Source organism: Micropterus dolomieu, linkage group LG23, assembly GCF_021292245.1.
Source record: "Micropterus dolomieu isolate WLL.071019.BEF.003 ecotype Adirondacks linkage group LG23, ASM2129224v1, whole genome shotgun sequence".
NCBI lineage: Eukaryota > Metazoa > Chordata > Actinopteri > Centrarchiformes > Centrarchidae > Micropterus > Micropterus dolomieu.
The window spans coordinates 10,120,193-10,136,149 of record NC_060172.1 but is presented as its reverse complement, the minus strand read 5'-3'; the positions used below and the strand labels follow the sequence as shown (position 1 = coordinate 10,136,149).

Below are 15,957 nucleotides of genomic sequence, written 5' to 3'. Positions count from 1 at the left end.
CCAGAACGTCTTTAAGAGGACACTGCGGTTTCTCAAATGCCAGTAAAAGAACCACCAGTGTGAGTTATGTTTACCATTTCTGTTACGTCAATGTGTCAACTTCCTCTTTACATTTCACATTGGGCTAGTTTAAAAAGTGCTTTGTAGGAAAAAGACACACAGGAGAGGAGCTGGAAAGGCCCATTTGTCTCAGCATCAACACAGTTCACTTCTGCCTCTCCCTCACATCTCTCAATTTTAATTTTGTGTTTCAAATTCGACTTTTCTTTCTTTATTAATATTGAAAAAAACATTTGAGTTAAGAGGTTTCCACATGACAACAGCAGTGTGTGTGCGTGTGTGTATGGAGGGTAAAGGCTGGGTTAGGGAGGGTCAGTGCACTCTGATGAGGCCCACTCACAATGCCTCCTTTTCACAGCTGGTCCATTCAAAAGGCCCAGACTACCTCCTGCCCCTCCCTCCCAGTTCAGCTCTATTCCTTACCGGATCCCTCAGTCTGGTGAAAGTGGTATAGAGAGGGAGAGACAGAGCAAGAGAGAGAGAGAGAGAGAGGGAGGGAAGGGACAGGGGGAGGGCTCTCCACCACTAATGTTTTCTTTAGGAACAGGCTGCTGCTTGTTTGACTTCCAATGAAAACAACGCCAGCGTTTGCAGTTTGAACAAATTGTCCAGTGTTGTCCAGTGGAGCAGAGGGCCAGTGTAGAGGAGGACCGGCAGAGCTGCGCGACGGACTAGTGTGGCTAGTGTGTATGATATATATATATATCATACACACTAATAAACCACTGGCCGTTTTGCATACCAGGGTTGTCTTAAAGACTGATGATAAAATATTTTTGGACTGATGGTAACATTTATGCTGGTATTTAATGTTTTAAAAAGGGCAAAAAATGCTATAAATGACCAGTATGGGTTGAAAACTGAAATAGATTCCAGTCTAGAGACACTATGTGCTTCATGAACAGGTGTGCAAATGCACTGAACAGATTGCACTTGAATTAGCGCCCATGACTCAGGTTTGCTAGAGTGCGTAGGCTGTTATGAGTAGGCTGTTGAGTTTACACACAAATTGTTTATAGCCCCAAGTTTTTTGGCAAGGCAGCTGGGAGATCAGATTTTGATTAAACCACAGCTGGACATTCAGACCGAAAACAGCACACTGCGTTAAAAATGCCAGCGACGGTAGGGCTGTGTTAGTGCTGGTACTGGTGGAAACAATGAAATACAAGCCAGGAAGTCCAGTATGAATAATAGATCCATGGATGTGAAGGCTTATCAGATGCCAAAACACTCATCTGTTTACAGTATAAAAGTATATAACTATGAGGATAGTTATCACAGCTGCGTCATTTTAAACGTTCCAACAATAACGAGATAAACAGATTGAATTACCTCATTCAAGGTAATGTGCCCTTGTATGTGTTTAATTGGACACTGCAGCACGTTGTCAGATGATGCTGTGTTGCAGCAAAAGTTGAGTAGAGTTCAACCTTTTTGCCAGACGCCCTAGTGTACTTTTCCTGTAGCTCTCTGTGCCGGCACCCCCCGTGTACTAATGTTGGCCTTGGATTGAGTGTGTATGAGCCAACCATCCATCCATCGTCAACAGCTTATCCTGCGTACAGGGTCACGGGGGGCTGGAGCCAAACCCAGCTTATATCGGGCGAAAAGGCGGGGTACACCCTGGACAGGTCGCCAGTCTATATGCCTGTTTGTGAGCTAGTCACAGTTCATGACCTGTTGCACATAAAGTCATTACTTCATATACGTCATTACTTTAGAGTTTAATGACGCTGCTTGTAAAATGGTCTCTGTTAAGATAAAATTTAAACAAAAAATGCAGAGGTCTGAATATTTACACATTTAAATATGAACTCCACTACACAGCAGTGCTATGAGTTAAATGCTAACTCCAGCATGCTAACATTCACACAATGACAATACTAACAATCTGATTATTTTGCAGGTGTATTATATTCACCATGCTCACCCACCAACATAGTTTACCATTGAGGCTTGAATACATGTGCACTCCAAATGTAGGTGCAGTTAGCTTAATTCCCTTCACAGAAACAAAGTGACAGAAACACTCAAAGCGGGTCAGATCGTTTGTTGCCTTTTCTAAGAAGTCAGCCACAGATGGAGTGGATGTGCCGACATGTTAACGTAATTGTTCAGTAAAATTTCTTCGGCCTTTGACCTATTAGGCCACACACCGAAAGTGATTTTTTGCTATTTTCAGCTGACTAATTCCGGTAGCCGAACATTCGGTGCATCCTTACAATAAATCATTAGCATTTACCGTATCTGCGTCGATGGGCTGGTACACGAAGTCCGGGGCTTGTTGAAAGTTAAGATTCTTCTGTACAAACAGCTGTTGGTGAAACTCCTGCAGTATCTACGTAAAGAAAAGATGAAATACACATATTATAGATAAGTTCTGTCAGAAACTAAATGATGATATTGATACATTTCAGTCATTAGTACATGTATCTTGTGACTTTATCCATATTTAACTTCGTTTTAATCATCCGTCCAGCGTCCATACACTCTCCAGATAAATGAGGAAAGTAGGCAGACTATTAATAACAACCCCCAACCATCCTGAAACATTAAAATATTGATAAAATAAAATATGGGAGTACGTTATTTCCTACATCCTACATTTAGAGACTTTACAGTGAGCATTCCCAAAGTAACTTCTCTGTTATCAGTTCTGTATTTAGTGACTTTATCTACATTTATCTTTTTATCTAGAAAAGTAGCCACTCGACAGTGAGTTTGGTGACATCTCATATGAAATCAGTATGATGATATAGGGACTGTCAGTATATAGGTCATGTCCTTAAGCTCTTCTGATAAAGGGCACGAGATTTGTCTGCCACAGGTGGTACAGCAGTAGTCAAATCTGAAATATTCATAACACATACAACTCGGCAGTGTGGACCAGTGAGTTATTGGCCATTACTGCGAGTTTAATGGTTTGAAACTAGAGGCCAATGAGTTAAATAATTACACGAAAAACAATAAAAGTGTTCTGGGAGTGAAATTCCTGATAATCATAAACCAATCCAATTTAAGCAAAACAGTATCATCATCATCAAAAATGTTATTTATTGCTTTGAAAACATATTATAGCATCTGCGAGCGATTATGTAGCTCCCATTAGACCGGTGGAACCAGAAGTGGAGCATGTGGAGCTTGTAATATGCTGTACATGGAAATAGATTTTGAAACTATATTTAGACTAAAAAACACAACATAATAAAGAATCAAAAGTATTCATAAAATTCAAATCTAGTTAAATTGAAATTTCCTATTACACAAAGCACACATAAGACCTGTTTGTGTGGACACTGGAAGCATATGGGCTGAAATCTGAGCTCTGCTGAAAATGGCTGTTTTGCTTCCCTCTTTAATGATCTGTTCATATTCTGGCCTGAGCAGAAACAAAATGCAGCTCCACTTCCAGAGAGGCAAGATGACCTGAACAAACTAGAATTAAGAGACCAATGACGGCTCATGACTATGTAACCGAGGAGCGCCGAGGTAACTCAAACCATCAAATTAATTAGCAGCTGTTGAGGCAGTAGAGTTCAGCTCTTCCCACATTCACAAAGACACGGAGTGATATTGATGGACTAGAGATGTCCCAAACCCATCCTAAGAATCATATCGGGCATAATTTAGCTTGAATAAATAACAGTAACAAATCTGTTATTGAATCTTATATTTCTACTCTCTCTTATTAGCAAACAGCAGTGTTTAAACTTTCAGCAGGTATCTGTTTTGTCCACCTTTATTGCCAAAACATGTGTTACCTCTGACATAAATACAGTCATTGGAAGATGAAGACAGGGTTTTTGGATTAAAGAGCAGCGAACCACAATCCACCCGGCCAAAACAACCCGACCAGGCGCCACGGCGGGTGCAGTGATCACTCAGAGGAGAGGAAAGAGAGCCGGGATAGGAGCAATGCTGGCTCAGCTTGGACTTAATTCTGCTCCGGTCAGGACAAAATATATGTATATAAATAAGTATTATTTTATTTGTGTTAGCCTAAACTTAATTATATTTTGTGTGTGTAGCACAAAGGAACTACAAATTTTGTTTCATTATGCAGCCTTGTGCTGTATGACTAATAAACAACCTTGTACCTTGTGGCAGCATCTTATTTTTAGCTGACATTGTTGTCCCGTTGGCATTCTCCCTCAGCATGCCCCTCCCTCTATATTTTGCTGCTATGTATACATTTATGTTTGCAATTATCATTTCTTTGAAGAAGAATTAAGTTCTAACTTGGCTGAACTTAGGTTGTCGCTTGATGTGCAGGTGTGTCATTTACACAAATTAAAGTATCAGATTGGACTCTATAACAGCAGAATGCCAATGTTAAAGGACTCGGATTAGCACTGGAGTCAAACAAACTGATCAGGACCTCCCTATGGGGGGTAAAAAAGTGTAATACTGGTGGTCTAGACACTTTGAAGACTTACCCCATTTGAGCTGTTCAAGAGATGGTTGAAGGTGTTGTGGACAGCCTGGTAACTCTCTAGCTCAGTCTGACATAGTGAGACCAGGTAATCTTTTACCTGCTCGTAGATTTTGCCATCTAAGACCTGCAGACCCAAACAAACAGAACAAGTTCACAGTAAATCTCTGTCTCCAACCATCCAAACACCCATTCAGAGGGTACGTCCTCACCTTGATGCAATCCATGAGGTCTGTATCATAGTATCGGTGCTGGTGAGCATTAGCGGCTGCTAGAGTGAGAAGGTAGTCATTTCTGGCATGTGTGGCTTTGGAGTTACATTCGCTCCTCTTGGCTTTCAGCTGGAATGCAAAAGTTCATGCGGTTGACTGCAGCACAAAAATATCACAAACTGTAGTGCAGTGTTTAGGATGTAAAGATCTCATACCTTTACGCTTGCCCTCTGAAGACTCGATCTGGACTGGAAGAGACTTAGCTTAGACCTGAACAAAAGACAAGAGACATTGTTTGACTTCATGACTTTAGGAGAGAACATATCAACAGCGTTTATTTGTAATATTTCTTATATTTTTGTTAAAGTAGTATTTGTAGTATTAGAATGAAAGCCAATCAGCTGCTAAGTCTTTCAGACAGCAAAACTTCACAGAGCTGTGCCTCCTAAGCTCTATAATAAACTTTCCTAATGGGCAGAAATATGTCTGCAATGTGGTGAGTCCAGGTGCCAGCTGTTGATGTTGTGCCAGGACAAAGTGTTCGGCTCCCTCAAGCATGAATATTAGCCGTTTACTGGGATGCAACTAACGACTATTTTCTTTATTGATTAGACCCCCTCCTAAATGTGTTTTTCTTATATTTACTTCACTTAATGAACTTGCAGAGTTTGACATTAGTCTGTTTTCACATTCATCTGCTAAAGCAGGAATGTTTCTTTATGCTCACCTTAAATATGAGTTCAAGACGTGTACGTCAGAGCAAGATTTGTGACTTTACAACTATTTGGGAAACCAATCATGGTCCAGTATGCAACTTACACAAGTGACATGTGGAAACTAAAATCTTCCGGTGCACATACACTAAGAAAGATCTTTTCAGTGAAGTAGGAGATGTCTTGTGTGCAACAGATAAACTTTTGAAATGAAAAACATTTGCATATTTATAGATTCTGGACTTTTCAATGAGTGAGGACTAGATGTAATTTTAAAAAAGTGAACCAGATAATTGAAGAGAGAGAGTGAAAGACAGAGAGCCGTCTCCAAATACCGGTTGCCTAACTTAAAAAGGATGAAAGTCAATTGCTACAGAGGTAGTTAATTTTTTATGAAACACCATTTTGATTGTTTGGTCGGTGACACTTACTAGATAAAGGAATATAAATAATTGAGGAATTGACACATATTGAGACTATATAAACATGGATTTATTGAAAGGTAGGGAGTCACTCATACATCATACCAGTCAATCTGAATGAATTATACTTTGGGGTTCATGGAGGAGAATCTAACTGATCTAATGATTATTAGCAGTCCTGTATTGACAAAACTTTAAATATTCATATTTTTATGCACGATCTAAAGCCCAATCCGCACTAGTACGTTTTAGTTTAAAAACACAGAATTAAAACTAATACGATCTCCATCCACACCAGCGTTTTAGAGTTGATCTCAGTCTACATTTACGCACATTAAAAACAAAAACACACATCTAGCGGCTGTTCACGTACACTGGGCATTTGCGTGGCGGTGTAAACATGAAGCTGATGGTCTATAGCAGAAGATTTAGCAAAAGAATAAAGTAATACTGACGAAGAATCAGACCAGATTATTTTTTTTGCATGGACCAATAACGAGCTGGGACTGTTACTCTAACATCGGAGTGTGGCAGCGGAAAACAGACTGGGAGTCCTCCCAAAGTAAATGGCGACATGCACGGTACAAGTACAGGCAGATTAGTGTTATTTGCACGGTACAAAATATTTAGATAAAAATACCAAGTCAAAAACTCTGTCAGTAGCGCCGTGTGTCTGCTTTGCATGACTTATAAGACCCAATCAGAGAGCCGAGTGTAAGCGTCTGCATCATTGTTTCTAAAGTCCTCCGTTTTTGCCTGTTTTCAATAAGACGCCCTCCGGAGTTTCAAAACGATAAACGGGGTCGGCAGCATTCTCAAACTTCTCCGTTTTAGGTCTGGATGGGAGGTGCAAACATAGAAAAAGTTCTCCGTTTTAAAACGACAACGCAGTGCTGTGGATGGGGCCTAAGCAGCTCAAACTAGCTCAAGTGGATGACCCGGTGGGTTTGAAGAAGTTCAATTCATCCAAACAACTTCTATGAAAACTGGCTTTTAATTGAGACCTACGTTTATTTATCAAAACGTGTAGCCACACCCGGGCAGTCAAAGTGACTTAGTCACTTAACTGGGCTTTAAATTGAAGTTTTACGGTAATCGTCTGGTCTGTTTGTGAAAATGTATTCTTTGAGGTGATTTTTATTGTAAGCTGAATAATATTCAGTTTACTATAATGTTTGAATAGGAAAATCCTCATACATGAGAAGCTAGAACCATCAAATGTTTGGCTTTTTGCCTTGAAAAATTACTGAAACAATGAATCAATCACCAAAATAGTTTTCAATTGACATCAATTCAGGTATAGTTGTAGGTATAATGTATTTGCTCTTAGGCACTTCGAGCGACTGTTTTACAGGCCAATTCTAGGCATCAATGTCAAGTAATTAGTAATTAGTATTCTGGTAATATTTCTACATACAGTATACATTTTTCAAATTGTGGTGTTTAACAGGCAGCAGCAGACAAAACATTTTCCACTTAAACCATGTGCTTGTAAACCCATGAATAACAACACCATAATCAATCAAAGATAGTTAAGAAATTTGGTCCATACTTGGCGTCCAGCTCTGCCTTCTCTCGGACAGCCTGTGCCATCGTCTCAGCATCCTGGTACTTCTTCCTGCTCTTGGTCAGCTCCTTCACCGACTCCTGCAGCTCAGCTTGAACCACTGTCAGCTGATCAATACACTGAGGATGGCAAGTTGGAGACACACAAAACAAGAGAGAACTTTACATTTATGCAAATTATTACCACAATGCACCACTGGAAAATTATGCAAATTCCTCTCAGCCATATCTACCGAACACGTGGGTGAGTAATGACAAAATGTTGTGTGGGATACAGGAGCTATAATGGCATCTCCTAAAAAGGTATACTGCAAACAAGAGCAGCATTGTAGGCTGCAGGAACATGGCCAGCAGAAACCACAGAGCAGCAGTGGTTCCATTTCAGCAAATAGTCAAGGCGGACTTAGGCCTGATGATCAGGAAACAGGTTAAACCTCCAGACTAGTTCAGTACTCCAAATCAGTGTGGGACAGATACTGGGCTGATGGATGTCATTAATGATAGGAGCAACAGCTGTGACTTTTATTTATTGCACTGTTTATCAGTATAACACTGGCTGTTTACATAAAGTTCCCAGTGGAAATGATTGTGGTGACACTGATCCGAGGACAGAGAACACGTGAATATGCCTGCTGCTGCTCTTAATGATTATCATTATGGCTCCCAGTGGTGAGTATTACACAACGTTGCATCGTGTTCCAGCTCTGTTGCATCTCAATAAGATGTGGTAACATAAATTGTGGCTGTACTGGTCTTAAATACTGTTCTACCCACCTTACTAGTGTAAATAAGAATACAGAGTAGCATACATCCACATCAGGCTGGTAAAATGTATGAATAATCATTCTTGTTTTGCAAACAGTGACAGATATTCCCAGTGAGGGTCCGGGACTGTGTGGCATTTATAAATTTTTGTTCCCTCCTTTGATAAATCTCTTCACACAGAATATCTGTTGTCGTCAATTTGTATTTCTGTATATGATGATGATGATGTCACGATCAGCACCGCAGCCCAGCAAGTTAACAACTAATTTATGAGCTGTGATAAAAACTTTATACTTGTTTAATTATCTGACAACAGAAACAGAAAAATATGTAAATGAGAACAACCATATTGTGAGTTGGGCTTTACTGAACACAGTGTGGCTGAGCATCTAAATTATTAGTTCTGCTGCAAAGTTAATCCCGGGCTGCATGCAAATCAGGGTAGATCATACTCCAGTTCAGAGGGTAGTGATAATGCACATAACGCTGTTTAATAACAGCTTAAAAAAAAGACAAAATAATAACTTTAGCAGGTTATCTTATCTCTCTCAACCATACAAATCAATGCTCTCTCGTCCTCACAGATTTATTCAGTGAAAGAGAGATGGTTTTAGTGTAATTTTAATATCAAATTCTGCAGAAACTAGTTCCACAGACTATTAAGGTTCTTGGGAGAAGTAAGTGTATGTATGAGTCTTAGAGAGAAAGATTTCTTTACACCTTTGCAACGTCTGGCTAGAATGCGTCTCACTGTCAGATTTCAATCTATCTCTAATAGGGTTGAACGATTATTCGTTTTCACATCGAAATTTCGATTTGGGAAGACAGCGATTAAAATGTAGGTTAAATATACAGCGCATCTGACGTTTTAAACAGTCATGCAGTTACAAATTCATTCCATTGTCATCCTTGTGTGACATGCGCCTCCTGCCCTACTCACCAATCAGAGTGGGAACAGGGCGTGTACATTTTACAACAAGAAACGAAATTAGAGGAAAATGTTGGATAATGGCGCCAGGTGAACAGACACAGGCTGTGGCTGTGCCGCGGTTTTGTCCGGCGTCAACTCACACTGAAGTGTTTCAGCAGCGGAGCGTTTAGCCTACACGTTGTTAATTTGTCATTTTGTGTTCTTCATCTATGGATAACAGCTCTGTGAGCCCGTCCCGTTACGCTCTCTGCAAAAATTGCAAATCAAATCGTAATCGCAATATCTGGCAGAAAAATCACAATTAGATTTTTTCCCCCCAATGTTTCTTGGATGCAGTTAGACTTAGCTTTAAGGATATTGGATAGTTATTATGATCCACCCAAGATGCATGAGGTAATTAAGTGTAAATGGGGGGTATAAACGTAAAAATTAAAAAACATAAAGTTAAAATATTTGAACTCATCTACAATGTTAGTTATATACATCGTAATCCGTGTATCATGTTTCTAAACTAGGGCTGGGCACGTTAATGCGTTAATTAATTAACGCCGACAATTATTTTATCGCACGTTAACGCATTATTTTTTTAATTATTATTATTTTGAAAGTCCATTGTTCACTGGCTCTGAATACACATACAGTCAATCCAAGGTTCACAGGACGGGTAGGATGTTGATGATCCTGCAAACCACCCACCCAAACAAGCAGCGGAGGGAGGTTTCGGCAGACTATGCTGGATGCAGCGTGTGGGAGAAGTAAGACAGCGCTCCACGAGTAAACGGCAGGCTCTCTGTTGTAGCCTATTAACTTAAGTTAAAATTATAGGCTACCTGTAGGCCTACATCTTGTTTTAGTTGTTGATGTCCAATTTAGTAAACAGTATTAGATTCTGGAAACTCACAAACAGTGAGGATCATTCTCTCTTCCAATGATTTGTGCTGCGCGTCGCGAACAAAGAGTTCAAGACAATTAAATTTCGGCAGCTGGCGGGTGTGTGCGTGAGGCGAGCACAACCAGGACAGTTTCAGGGGAACGCACCAGCTTGTCGCTGCACCTTGTGCTCGACCACTTCACCTCACTCTAACAGTGAAACTTGCTTCTGAACATAGACTGTTCATGCTGCTCCCTGATAAAAGAAAAATGTTTCTGCTGATACCTGTTCAGAAAACCCCCCCAAGAAAACTGGACTCTGATGGTAACTTGTTTTACCAAGCTAGATAAAAGGTAATGCACTGGCAGTGGCAAATAGCTTTGGTTTAATATTTGACTACATTAAATGTTTAAGTTGAGATTTGCAAGAAATATTTTATTGTTACTGTCTAAAGGGAATACTGCTGTTAAAAAGCACATTATTTGTTTAAAGTGTTTTGTTAAAGTGAATTCATTATTCAATTTTGCGCATAACAGTGTGATTAATCGCGATTAAAAAATTTTAAGCTGTGAAAACGATTGTGGGAATAAAAAAAATGACTGAAAAGTGACTGAAACCTCAGCAGATTTGTAAGATTGACCAGTATTACCTTCCTCAGCTGCTGTTCCTTCTGCAGCCTGAACGTCTTGGCTGGATCGGCAACCTGGACTTTGTAGTTTTCACAGGCGCTGATTCTAGACTGGGTGACCTGGACCGTGCCCTCCAGATAGGCCCTCCATACACAATACATGTTTCTGAACAAAACATTTAAAAAAATATAAGAATAATGTTTTTAGTACTTTAGTTTCTCGTACCCAAATGATCACTTTGGAGCTGCATGATTAATTGAATTAAGATCACAATCTCCGTTCAGGCATTTACGCGATCTCATTTTTATGTGACAATGACTCTGGCATGTTTCCATTGGCCCATTTGTCACTGCACCAAAACTACACATGACAAGCTGTGCACCGGAAGGACTCATTTTTAATCTGCTAATTATTTTCCCGATTAATCCATTATTTTTGTCAGAAAAATGCCATTCTGACGTGACGCCTTCAGATGTCTTGTTTTATACATCCAACAGTCCAAAAACCCAAAGATATTCCATTCACCATCATGTTTGACAAACAAAAACAAAAAATCCTTATATTCCAGAAGCTTGAAACAGCAAACCTTTGTCATCATGCAGATCTAATGAAATGCAGTTAGCATCTAACCAGAAGTGCAGTTTTGCTATAGGGTAACATGGGGTAAACATTTCTCAACATTTCTTCTGGCTGCCGCTAGTCTCACTGAACTAAAAATTTCCTCTGTTTCATCACAATATTTTTAATTATTTGATCATATATATCCTCACTATTTAAAAGTCTGACAAATTAATTTGTCAACTGTAGCTATTTATTTTATTTTATAATAAGTTACCCAAAGCATAGCCTTCTTAAAGATACAAATCAATAAGATGTTCTTTAATGTTTCAGAAAATAGACATTAAGCTCAGGGGGGGCGTCTTACCCCATGGGGGGTTGGGGCATCTTGCCCCACTAGCTGGGAAAAATGCCTTTCTCCTAATTTACATTTGATTAAATTCTAATTAATTTCTCAACTGTAGGTATTTATTTTACTTTATATTATGTTACCCTAAGCATGGCCATCTCCAAGATACAAAAAAACCCTATAAAATATTATTTTATGTGTCAGCAAATAGACATTGAGCTTAGGGGGGGCGTCTTACCCCACTCTACCCTATTTTACAATATGTACAGTGGAGTTATAATGGGTGGATATTATATACTATCTGTGAGTTTGTTAAAAGTGTATAAGAAGTGGCAGGGTTACAGAATGAAAAGTGCAAATTATATGTACAGCGTACAGCATGAACAGTATCTACACATTGTGTAAGTGTAACAACGTATTCACAGGTTATATATACACAGTTGGTTATATGTACAGTAACATTATTAAATAGTGTAGTGTGTGCAAAAATATTAAAAGTGCAAGTAACATGTATGTTAATGTACTGTGAGCAGTGCTGTATGGGTGCAAAGGTGATATTTGATGGAAGGTGTGGAGTTCAGCAGGGTCACAGCTCTTCCTGAGCCTGCTGGTGCAAAAGATTAGGCTCCTGTAACGCCTGTCGGTTGGGAGGAGGGTGAAAAGTCCATGTTTAGGGTGGAAGGCATCCTTATGGAGATCCAATTGACATGTGAGCATCAGTTAGGTTGTGTCTCATTCTCAACAGCGGAAGAGGCTGTAAAGACTTTGCTGAATAGTTGCCTCTGTTATTTATTGTTAGGACGCTTCAGTGAACTTTTCATATTCTTCATTTTGACCCTTGACCCCTTTGAAGTCAGAAAGGTCAATGACATGGTTTTATCTGAGCAAAACCTGAGTAAATGTTACTTTGAGTAAATCTTTGTTGTCTTACTTGCTTTCTAGCCCATTTTATTTATTTGTTATGAGGTTGTTGTGAACTCGTAGTTGCTGTCTGTTTCAGCATAAACCTCACAGATGTGACTGATTAGTTGTGTTACTGGTCTGTGATGAACTCTCATATTACACGGCTTCAGAAATCTGATCATACATCTCAAATTTAACTATTCACAGCAAATAAAAAAATCAGTTCGGGTTACTCTGAAAATATTTCAAGCTAATGAGAGACAGCGAGAGGTAGATAAATGTAAAAAAAAACACAGATATGCAGTTTTTTTTAATTCTGGGACTGACATCATTAACAGTCTGAGCGTGTACAGACAGAGGGTCCTTGAGGATCAAACAGGATCAATCAAAATTATTTATTATAAAATATTTCTCATATTTATTCATCTCTAAGAATTGTAGACAAAATTCCTGATCACAATTCTCGATGGAAAAAAAGGGCGATTCTCATTTTGGCCAAAACTGTGCAGCCATTTTGAAGCTATGAAACACATACTCCAATAAGTAAAGCTAGTTTATGTATTTCCAAAAATATATAAATTATCAAAAACATGTACCAGTAGAGGAAAAACACAACTACTAAATAATGCAAATTCAAACAATGCTCCCTTAGGAGAAAGCTGTTACCTGTGGTCTGCTTGTTCTTCGGTCAGACTCTCGGGCCATTCCCTCTTTAGATACTGATTTGCCAACTTCTGGAGGGCCTGGGAGAGAAAAAGTGAGAGACAAAAGCAAGGATGACCTTTCAACTTTGACACCTAAACATGTTTCCGGTGTCTCATCCTCAAACAAGACATGCTCGGAAGACTGTGCCCCCTGCCACCCTTGTCCCATAAACCACCAGACAGCCACAGCATGTAGACAGAAGCGCATAAAGAGTAAAGTCAGTAAAATATCAACTTTTCTTCAGTCTTGTTATTGTATGTATAAGATTCATTTATCAATCACTGCACCAATGAGAGACACATCACACTAAAAATCCACATTCATTAAAAAGTAATTTCTGGTTACAGTCAGTTACTTTGTGAAAAGATTCATGGACTCATTCACCTGTTAACCATAGTTTAAAGCTTGTCTCACTTTCGGTTTTTTATGCTGACGTGGGCTCATTTTTGGAAGAAAAATGTAATTTATTTAGACCACGTTCACCTCTGGAGATATATTAGGTTCCTTCACCTCGGCCAACAGTGAGGTTAACCTTTGAAGAACCAAAATAGCAGACGATTGAGTAAACATGAAAAAAAGTCAGTAGGATATCTCTGGTGTTTCTGAGTGTATGGTATGTAGATGTACTTCTGCTGTAACAAGTATAAACTGATGGAAAGAGAGCTTGAATTTAGACCCATAAAAGACTTAAAAAAAGCTATTTGGCTTAATTGACCTTTGCTGTTTTTTTACTGGGTATAAAATTATTTTATATCTATGTATAGGCCAAAACTGGTACATTAAAAGTTAGTTTGAACAAAGAAATCATTACCACAGTTATTTGGTTTAAACTGCCCTGAAGAAAACAATAAAGTTACTGACATGAGTAAAGCCTGGGTGACAATCTGGGAGCGTGGAAGACATTCACCAGACAGGGAGGAAGGAGGAAAATACACTATGTGTGGGAATTGTAGGAACCAGTATGATTGGAGTTTGACCTACACTAAAGGACCAAAAGTCGGTAGTCGGTAAAAATATCAAATAAAATCAGTACCTTTGAGTCACTGATTACTGACCGTAAACAGATTAAACAATAACCAGGTTAAGATAAACGCATTCTCTATTGTACTGCCTTAACCTGATTGCTCTTAGTAACCAGTTTCATAAATGTAAACAGTTAGTGTATAAATGTAGTCATTTCTTATTATAATTTCCTACTATGCCTCTGCTGTCTCTCAGCAAGGAAACAGTGTTGAAGCACAAAGTAGTTGATTTGTCTAAGTCAGTCATATTAATTTCAATTGCCCAGAACAACGACTGTGGATTTTGTTCCCCATCACATACATTCCAATTGCTTTATTTGTATTTAGGAGAAATGAATAGTTAATGAACACATGGGCATGCAAGCATTGTTTTAAAATAAACTTGAATGGTGTGAGTCTGTCCTTTAATGGCACACTATACATCAGGAAGACTTCTTTACCAGGATGAGGTAAGAGGTAATGTTTTTTTGCCAAAAGGAACATCTACCACAAGATATATTAAGTGGAAAGAGCATATTTTCTCTCCCAACATATAACCAGTGAGAAGACATTTCCCAGAGCTGCTGTTAGAAGGACAAAAGTAGAATTCGCACACTGGGTTAGGGCTCCCACAAAAGTTTTATTAGACTAAAAAATGCGCGTCTAGTCGATATTGACTACCACCTATACACAGCGTGCCAACCTCTAAAACCCAGGTGTTGTATTATTAACTTAGTTCTCCTTATTAGCTAGGCGTCCGACATTGACAGCTTTGTGTTGGACAGATTTGTGCAGCCGTGTTCATGAGGGAATGGGAGAGAGAACGAGAAAAAGAGGGACGGGTGAGCGAGAGACAGAGAGGGACGAGCAAGAGGATGTTCAGCGAATGCTCTACGGCGCTCTGCAATCAAATACGATTTTAAATAGTAGAAGAAATGGAAAATCAATAAGTGGCGGTCAGCGTTGATATTGTGGCGGGCTGCCACAAATAACTGAACGTATGGGAAACACTGATACAGCTATTATTTTATATTTTCTATTTATCGGTACTTATTGCTATCCTTGTGCTGCAGCAACAACCGAAGTTCCCATCTGGGGATCAATAAAGGCTTGTTTTATCAACTTTGTTATATCATGCTGATCCTACAATTCATGACAGGACTTTTAGGTGTTACTCCAATTTCAAAATGGTGTTTAATAAAAAAAATCCCTCCAAAATGACACTCACAGAATCCACAGCATGAGTTCAGAATAAACTACAATACTAACATTTTGTTTATATAACACTATATAACGGTTCTAAAATAGACTTTATAATGGACATACACAAGAGCACTGATGATGCAAATTAGAGGACAAGAAATGCTAAATAAAACTAGCTTACATAAGTTAAAAAGAGAAATGACACAAGTTATACAGTGGGTACGGAAAGTATTCAGACCCCTTTCAATTTTTCACTCTTTGTTTCATTGCAGCCATTTTCCAAAAATCAAAAAAGTTCATTTTATTTCTCAGTAATGTACACTCAGCACCCCATCTTGACAGAAAAAAACAGAAATGTAGAAATTTTTGCAAATTTATTAAAAAAGAAAAACTGAAATATCACATGGTCATAAGTATTCAGACCCTTTGCCGTGACACTCATATTTAACTCAGGTGCTGTCTATTTCTTCTGATCATCCTTGAGATGGTTCTACACCTTCATTTGAGTCCAGCTGTGTTTGATTATACTGATTGGACTTGATTAGGAAAGCCACACACCTGTCTATATAAGACCTTACAGCTCACAGTGCATGTCAGAGCAAATGAGAATCATGAGGTCAAAGGAACTGCCTGAAGA

At 38.9% G+C, this 15,957-nt stretch overlaps 1 protein-coding gene across 1 annotated transcript in view; it reads right to left on the bottom strand.

Annotated features, from left to right (window-relative positions):
• LOC123963487 (F-BAR and double SH3 domains protein 2-like) overlaps positions 1-15,957 on the bottom strand; it is a 41,488-nt gene that overhangs the window by 11,612 nt on the left and 13,919 nt on the right. The window contains exons 4-10 of the mRNA XM_046040386.1: positions 13,078-13,154; positions 10,622-10,766; positions 7,392-7,525; positions 4,920-4,974; positions 4,705-4,833; positions 4,497-4,619; positions 2,303-2,398 (exon numbers count right to left, since the gene is read on the bottom strand). Coding sequence (XP_045896342.1) covers positions 2,303-2,398; positions 4,497-4,619; positions 4,705-4,833; positions 4,920-4,974; positions 7,392-7,525; positions 10,622-10,766; positions 13,078-13,154 — 759 coding nt within the window. The remainder of the gene's footprint in view (positions 1-2,302; positions 2,399-4,496; positions 4,620-4,704; positions 4,834-4,919; positions 4,975-7,391; positions 7,526-10,621; positions 10,767-13,077; positions 13,155-15,957) is intronic.